Consider the following 9,220-nt stretch of genomic DNA (forward strand, 5'->3'; position numbering starts at 1 on the left):
GACCGATCTCCCGATAAAGAGTCTGAAGACCATAAAAGCTTTATTTATTACCCGATTTCGCTGAAATTTAAAACGGTGAGTTTTTCTGAGCCTCACGATATCCGACCTTAATATGGTTCAGATCGTTTCATAATTGGATATATCTGCCAAAAAGACCAATAATTCGTTCTACAAAATTGAATAGTGACATATATATTAGACCAAATCAATGTCCGTGCCGAATTTGGGTGCTTAAGTTATCCAATTTTCACCGGATTGTGACAAAATGGGGTTTACATATTGGGTTGCCCAAAAAGTAATTGCGGATTTTTTAAAAGAAACTTGAATGAACTTTAATCAAATATACTTTTTTTACACTTTTTTTCTAAAGCAAGCTAAAAGTAACAGCTGATAACTGACAGAAGAAAGAATGCAATTACAGAGTATATGAAAAATCCTCAATTACTTTTTGGGCAACCCAATATATACCCGAGGTGGTGGGTATCCAAAGTTCGGCCCGACCGAACTTAATGCCTTTTGACTTGTTGTTATTTAACAGTAGAAGAAGAAAACTTAAAATCCGTAAAATTTTAGATTGAACAAAAATCAATCAGGCGGTCCATCCTTCTCCACGTTTACTCACTTACTACTTCTCGTTTTTTTTTTTTTTCAAGGGATTTGTTCAAATCTACTCACAGTCTCTTAATGGAATATTTGTGGAAAATTCGTATTCAGTGTTGGATTGGAAGTTATTAAGTACATCCGGTAACTCGTTACGGTTCAATTGTTGTTGCCAAATGTAATAGCCACTAAATGCCAAATGTTCCAGTCAGTACGATATTCCCTAATATGAAGTTTTGTTCATTGAAAAAACAAGTACATGAGATATAAGATGACTCGTAATATGTTACGTGTCCTGTTGATTCTGATTAGTTTGCTATATATTGAGGTAAGAATACAGAATTTAAGATAGGCAATATTATTCCTTTATATTATGGACAAGTAAAGATCTTGGTTCAATTTCCGGCAGAGACTTTGCTCCATCATTTTCAGAAGTTTATAATAAGACTTCAATAAGACCTAACCCATGAATAGTTACCTTTTCAGCAAAGGGGGAAAGTTTTTCCATACGATGGTCATCTTTTAGAATGGATCATATTTGGATATGGTACTCCCAGCTGTCATATAGTCCGATCTCTGGGTTTTGGGATTTTGGATCCATAAAAAGTACATAAAGTTTTATTGGACCTGTTGCAATCATTTTTGAATACGTTTCGCATCGGAGCTATACTCCGGACTCCCGATTTGAGATCTTGTGTACCTATAAAAGTCGACTTTTTCATCCGTTTTCGCAGAAATTTGAAGGACCTAGTTGTATTTGAATGCTACACATCCTTCTAGGGCCTTTACCCGCAACTAACCTTACATACATACCAATTTGAATTTGTTGTTGTTGTTGTGTTTCTTCTCAAATTTAACTAATACGAATACATTATGTATATTTATTCAATAGACAGAGGAGGAGCGCAACTTCTTCATGGATGTTACCAATACAACTTGTGCAAAATTTGGCAAACAACTTCGTTTTATTGAATGCGAATCTTTCAAATTTTGTTCCAGTCATTATGGTATCAGTGTTAGAACAATCTTCACTCGCGACATGGGTAGAACTTTGAGTGGTCGTGTTTTGATGAAAGGAACATTAAGAAAATCGAATCGAACCATAACCATTTTGGATATACGAATTCATGCGTGCTCTGCTTTGAAGCAAATGACCTCGAATATGTTTGTCAAGCGAATATTGATTGCATTCAAGAAAACCAATAATTTGCCCACAAATTGCCCACTAAAAGCGGTAAGTTGCAATTTAAAGTTTGCTTTTTTTTTTGATTTATCTTTTGCTTTGTATTTAAATTTTCCCATTGCAGAATGTTTTGTATAGAATGGATAACTTCTCGGTTTCGGATACTTATATACCAACATTTTGGCCACTTTTCAATTTTACTTATACAGTTGAGTTATACGATAGAAGTTACTTATTTGCTATGTGGGAAGTCAGTGGAGGCTTAGTTCCAAAATCATAATAAAATTTAACCTGGGTGGAAGGTAATTTCCACCCGCATATCTCTTAGTATAGCAAAATTTGTTGTGTTTTATTAAAAATATTTTGCATGTTTGGTTTGAGAAAATGTTTAAATTTTATTAAAACGAAACAATTAAAAATGGCTTTGGATGGTTCAAACTAAAGATCCGGAGCGTGTACCTTTTTATACCCTCCACCATAAGATGGGGGGTATACTAATTTCGTCATTCTGATTGTAACTACTCGAAATATACGTCTTAGACCCCATAAAGTATATATATTCTTGATCGTCGTGAAATTTTATGTCGATCTAGCCATGTCCGTCCGTCTGTCCGTCCATCCGTCCGTCCGTCCGTCCGTCCGTCCGTCTGTCTGTCGAAAGCACGCTAACTTCCGAAGGAGTAAAGCTAGCCGCTTGAAATTTTGCACAAATACTTGTTATTAGTGTAGGTCGGTTGGTATTGTAACTGGGCAATATCGGTCCATGTTTTGATATAGCTGCCATATAAACCGATCTTGGGTCTTGACTTCTTGAGCCTCTAGAGTGCGCAATTCTTATCCGATTGGGATGAAATTTTTCACTACGTGTTTTGTTATGATATCCAACAATTGTGCCAAGCATGGTTCAAATCGGTCCATAACCTGATATAGCTGTCATATAAACAGATCTGGGGATTTGACTTCTTGAGTCTCCAGAGTGCGCAATTCTTATCCGATTGGAATGAAATTTAGCACGACGTGTTTCGTTATTATATCCAACAACTGTGCCCAGTATGGTTCAAATCGGTCCATAACCTGATATAGCTGCCATATAAACCGATCTGGGATCTTGACTTCTTGAGCCTCCTCGGTCTATAGCCCGATACAGCTCCCATATAAATCGATCTCTCTATTTTATTTCTTGAGCCCACAAAGAGCGCAATTCCTATTCGAATTGGCTGACATTTTACACAGGTCTCCAACATAAATATAATTTAATTGTGGTCCAAACCGGACCATATCTTAATATCGCTCTAATAGCAGATCAAATCTTTTCTCATATCCTTTTTTTTGCCTAAGAAGAGATGCCGGGAAAAGAACTCGACAAATGCGATCCATGGTGGAGGGTATATAAGATTCGGCCCGGCCGAAATTAGCACGCTTTTACTTGTTTTGTTTGTGTTTGTTTGTTTGTGTGTTCCCTATAGTCTCAGAAGCGGCTAAACCGATTTTCTTGAATTTTTTTACAGATGATGCATAATGATCCCGTGGTGAAAATAGGGAAATACATTTTTGAAATACATATCTGAAGGGGAAGCGGACCCTCCCCCTTACCAAAATTTTCAGAAACGCCAGATCTCGGAGATGGGTGGTGCTTTCTTTTAAAAATTGTACTTAATTGTACTTTCTTTTAAAAAATCTGCAATTACTTTTTGGGCAACCCAATAGTACCCCCAAAAATAAAAATTTGGTATCCAAATTTCGGATGGGTTACCTAGGGCGGCCGACCCACCTTAAAAGCTGCCAAACATACATTTAGACCAATCATGACAATATGGGACTCAAATGACAGGTATTTAGGATAAGAAAACGTATCTGATATCCAATTGTCGGACCAAGTGTTTTGGGGGGACCACCCAACCCCCAAAACACCACTAAATCGGAAAAATTTACCGACCATGGCAATATGGGACTCAAATGAAAGGTATTTGTGAGTAGAATACGAATCTAATATCCAAATGTGGGACCGCGTCTCTGGAGGTCCACCCCTTCCCCAAAACACCCCCCAAACAGGACTTATTTACTGACCATGGCAATATGGGGCTTAAATAAAAGGTATTTAAGTGTAGAATTCGAATTTGATATCCAAATATGGGACCAAGTGTTTGGGGGGCCGCTTCTTCCCAAAAACATCCCCCCAAGGGGACAAATTTACGACCATAGCAAGCACGTAAATCTGTAAAGCACGAGTAAAGCACGAATCTGTTATCAATATTCGGGAAAAGTGTCTATGGGGCCACCTAACCCCCACAACACCACCCAAAATAGGAAGTATTTTCTGACTATTGCAATATAAGGGCTCAAATAAGAGGGTTTTTAGAGTAGAACACAAATCCGATAAATATTTTCAAGGCCAACTCACTGAGTGGCCGCCAATCCCCCAAAGCACCGCCCAAGCTGGTCATGTTTGACGACTATGGAAATATGAGGCACAAATTAAAGGTATTTGCGATTAGACCACGTATCTGATATCAACAACTCCAACTCTAGGGGACATCCCACCACCATAACAACCCACAAATAGGACGTATTTACCAAGACAATTTGGGTATTAAAGAGAGTGGAACTAAATATTTACAGTTTTTAGGGCCAATACCGCATATTCGCTGACTTTTGCAATAAGGAGTTTAAAGGAGATTAGAAAATGAATTTGATATTCAATTTTGATGCCGATGGCAATATGGGGTTCAAATAAATGATATATAGTTATATGAGAATAGAGCATGTTACTGATATATTTTCCGGGGTAGTGTTTGGGGAACCACCTTAATTCCCAAAACACCCCTAAATCGGGGTGGAGCTTAAATGGTATTGAGAGGTAGAGCAAGAATTGATACCCACTTTCGTGACCAATTTCTGGGGGCTATACCCCTTTCCCAAAATACCCCACAAATAGCAATTTTTTACTGACCATCGCAATATGGGGCTCAAATAAAGGAATTTGGAAGTAGAATAGAAATTTGATATCCTAATGTAGGACCATGTATTTAGGGCATCAGCCCTTTCCCAAAACACCCCCCAAAGGGTACACATTTTTCCATCATGCCAATATGTGGTTGAAATGAAAGGTATTTGAGATTAGAAAACGAATTTGATAACCTATTTTGGGGTCATGTGTTTGGGGGACGCCTCATCATGTAAACTCCCCTAAACCAATCGCAATATGGGGTTTTTGGGTATGGGGTATTTGATGCTGATATTTTTTCAGTGCCAAGTATCTGGGGGACCACCTCACACTCGAAAACACCCCTAAATCAGACATCAAGAGAATATCGGGCTGAAATGAAGTATTTTAAGAATGGAGTACACCTTACAGCCAAACTTAAATTAGTAGACCAACAAAGATCATATGGGATTCAGATAAGGGTACTATTGTCGTAGCATGGTATTTCACTAAAAGCTCTTTAATCGTCGAAAATAAATATTTCAAGGAAAATTTTGTTCCATATAAGGTAAAAAAAGGTGCAGCGAAGCTGTTCCGGGTCAGCTAGTTAAGTATATATATTCTTGATCAGTGTTAAAAACTAAAAAAATGATCAAGACATGTCCGTCCGTCTGTCTGTTGAAATCGTTTAAATATAGAGATATTGAGGACTATATATTGATATAGCCCTCATATAGACCGATCGGCCGATTTAGGGTCTTAGGCCCATAAAAGCCACATTTATTATCCGATTTTGCTGAAATTTGGGACAATGAGTTGCGTTAGGCCCTTCGAAACACTTCGTTAATTTGGCCCGGATCGGTCCAGATTTGGATATAGACCGATCCTCCGATTTAGGGTCATAAGCCCATAAAAGCCACCTTTACTATCCGATTTTGCTAAAATTTGGGATAGTTAGTTGTCTTAGGCCCTTCAACATTCTTTCTCAATTTGGCTCAAATCGGTCCATATTTGGATATAGCTGCCATATAGACCGATCCTCCGATTTAGGGTCTTAGGCACATAAAAACCACATTTATTATCCGATTTTGCCAAAATTTGGGACAATGAGTTGTGTTAGGCCCTTCAACATTCTTTCTAAATTTGGCTCAAATCGGTTCAGATTTGGATATAGCTGCCATATAGACCGATCCGCCGATTTAGGGTCTTAGGCCCATAAAAGCCACATTTATTATCCGATTTTGCTGAAATTTGGGACAGTGAGCTGTGTTAGGTCCTTTGACATTCTTCGTTAATTTGGCCCGGATCGGTCCAGATTTGGATATAGACCGATCCTCCGATTTAGGGTCATAAGCCCATAAAAGCCACCTTTACTATCCGATTTTGCTAAAATTTGGAATAGTTAGTTGTCTTAGGCCCTTCAACATCTTGCTTCAATATGGCCTTAATCGGACCAGGTTTGGATTTGGCTGCCATATAGACCGATCTCTTCATTTAAGTTCTAGGGCTATAAAAGGCGCATTTATTGTCCGATTTTGCCAAGATTTTGGACAGCAAGTTGTGTTAGACTAGTCGACATCCGTCTTCAATTTGGCCTTGATCGGTCTAGATTTGGATATAGCTGTCATATAGACCGATATGCCGATTTAAGGTCTTAGGCACATAAAAGCCTCATTTATTAACTGATTTTGCTGAAATTTGGGACAGTGAGCAATGTTAGGTTCTTCGACATCCATCTTCAATTTGGCCTTGATCGGTCCAGATTTAGATATAGCTGCCATATAAACTGGTCTCACGATTTAAAGTCTTGGGCCCATAAAAGGCGCATTTATTGTCCGATTTTGCCAAGATTTGGAACAGTGAGTTGTGTTGAGCCCGTTGACATCCGTCTTCAATTTGGCTTCGATCGGTCCAGATTTGGATATAGCTGCCATATAGACCGATCTCTCGATATAAGGCTTTGGGGCCATAAAAGGCGCATTTATTGTTAGATTTTGTCAAGATTTGGGACAGTGAGTTGTGTTAGGCTAGTCGACATCCGTCTTCAATTTGGCCCTGATCGGTTCAGATTTGGATACAGCTGCCATATAGACCGATCTCTCGATATAAGATTTTGGGACCATAAAAGGCGCATTTATTGCCCGATTTTGCCAAGATTTGGAACTGTGAGTTGTGTTGAGCCCGTTGACATCCTTCTTCAATTTGGCCCCGGTCGGTCCAGATTTGGATATAGCTGCCATATAGACCGATCTCTCGATATAAGGCTTTGGGGCTATAAAAGGCGCATTTATTGTCCGATTTTGCCAAGATTTGGGACAGTGAATTGTGTTAGGCTAGTCGACATCCGTCTTCAATTTGGCCTCGATCGGTCCAGATTTGAATATAGCTGCCATATAGACCCATCTCTCGATTTAATGTCTTGGGTCTATAAATGGCCCATTAGTGTCCGATTTTTTGTTTTTAAAATAATTTAATGAAATTTTTTTTATGTTTTTAAAACAATTATTTTCTAAAATTTACTCGCAAGATAACGTATTTGACAAATGCCATCCATGCTGGAGGGAATGTCAAATTCGGTCAAACTTAAATTTTTATGTTTTTGCTTGTTGTATTTCATTAAAGGCCATGAACGGTAGTTGTTATGATACATCCGGTAATTATGATTTATTAGGTTACTCATTTAGATTCAATGAGTGTTTGTCATTGGAGTTTAGTACAAATCCAATATTCGGTTCAATGTTAACCAAGTATTTAGGAGCAAATTGTTGTTTGGCCTAACAATTAAAAGATGTTTCGCTATTTGTTTCATTTGTTGTTTATTGTGATGGTTTTAGAGCCCATACAGGTAAGCGCAATGCTACAGTTGCAAAGATTGCGTTTTTATATTAAATAAGAACAACTTAAGGCGTCAAATTTTAGATTTTTTAGGCTAAACTAGATTTTGTTTCCAATTGTCTAATTTATTGTCTTTCATTAACAGACAGAAGATGGGCGTAACCTTATTATTGAAATTAATAATACTACCTGTATGAAATTTAGCGACCAACTCCAATTCATCGAATGCGAATTTTTCAAATTTGCCTCAAGTCATTATGGCATCAGTGTTAGATCTGTATTGAGTCACAATATGGGCCGAACTTTAACAGCTCGTGTTTGGATTCAAGGCAGATTCAGAAAATCTAATCAAATAGTACCCATTTTGAATGTGCGCATTCATGCGTGTTCTGCCTTAAAACAGATGACCTCGAATATGTTTTTCAAGCGGTTGTTAATGGAATTTAGGAGAACGAACAACTTGCCCATAAGCTGCCCACTAAAAGGAGTAAGTTGCTCTGTAGAGAATTATCCTGTACTCAATGTTTTCTTTAATTTTTTTTTGCAGAATATCTTGTATAGAATGGATAATTACTCAGTTACGGAAGATATTGTGGCGCCTTTTTGGCCGCTTTTTAATTTTACTTTTAAGGTTGAGTTATATGACAGAAGCAATCTATTTGGAATGTGGCAAGTCGATGGGGGCACAGTTTCCAAATCATAATTATATATAATGTGGTAGCTGGACTGAGTTGTCGTATCCTCCTTTAATAAAGACGAGACTTAATTTTGTGTCAGTTAAAAAATTAAAGCCATCCTCTGTTGATGAAAGCCAATGTGGTAGTGTGTATAATATCAAATAAGTAAATATCATCGGTTCTAAATTTCGACATTTATTGTTTTTTTTTTTTTTAATTTTCACCATAGGATGGGGGTATACTAATTTCGTCATTCTGTTTGTAACTACTCCATGACATTTTATGTCGATCTTGCCATGTCCGACCGTCTGTCCGACCGTCTGTCCGACCGTCTGTCCGACCGTCTGTCCGACCGACTGTCCGACCGTCTGACCACCCGTTTGTCTATCCGTCTGTCCGTCCGTCTGTCGGTTTGTCGAATTCACGCTAACTTTCGGAGGAGTAAAGCTAGCCGAAATTTTGCACAAATACTTTTTATTAGTGTAGGTCGATTGGGATTGTAAATGTGCCAAATCGGTCCATGTTTTGATATAGCTGCCATATAAACCGATCTTGGGTCTTGACTTCTTGAGCCTCTAGAGAGAACAATTCTCGTCCGATTTTACTAAAATTTTGTACGTGGTGTTTTGGTATGACTTCAAACAACTGTGCTTAATATGGCGCAAATCGGTTCATAACCTGATCTATCTGCCATATAAACCGATCTTAGGTCTTGACTTCCTGAGCCTCCAGAGGGCGCAATTCTTTTCCGATTGGAATGAAATTTCGCACGACGTGTTTTGTTATGATATCTAACAACTGTGTCGAGTATGGTTCAAATCGGTTCATAACCTGATATAGCTGCCATATAAACCGATCTTGGGTCTTGACTTCCTGAGCCTCCAGAGGGCGCAATTCTTATCCGATTGGAATGAAATTTCGCACGACGTGTTTTGTCATGATATCCAACAACTGTGTAAAGTATGGTTTAAATCCGACCTTAACCTGATATAGCTGCCGTAT

The 9,220-nt window shown here is 38.3% G+C and overlaps 1 protein-coding gene across 1 annotated transcript; it reads left to right on the forward strand.

The window, feature by feature from the left end:
• The first annotated feature begins 871 nt into the window (after window positions 1–871).
• LOC131997082 (uncharacterized) lies at window positions 872–2,063 on the forward strand. The gene is made up of 3 exons (XM_059367369.1): window positions 872–928; window positions 1,493–1,834; window positions 1,908–2,063. The coding sequence occupies exons 1-3, from the start codon at window positions 872–874 to the stop codon at window positions 2,061–2,063; spliced, it is 555 nt and encodes a 184-aa protein (XP_059223352.1).
• The last annotated feature ends 7,157 nt before the right edge of the window (window positions 2,064–9,220 follow it).

Source organism: Stomoxys calcitrans, chromosome 4, assembly GCF_963082655.1.
Source record: "Stomoxys calcitrans chromosome 4, idStoCalc2.1, whole genome shotgun sequence".
Lineage (NCBI taxonomy): Eukaryota > Metazoa > Arthropoda > Insecta > Diptera > Muscidae > Stomoxys > Stomoxys calcitrans.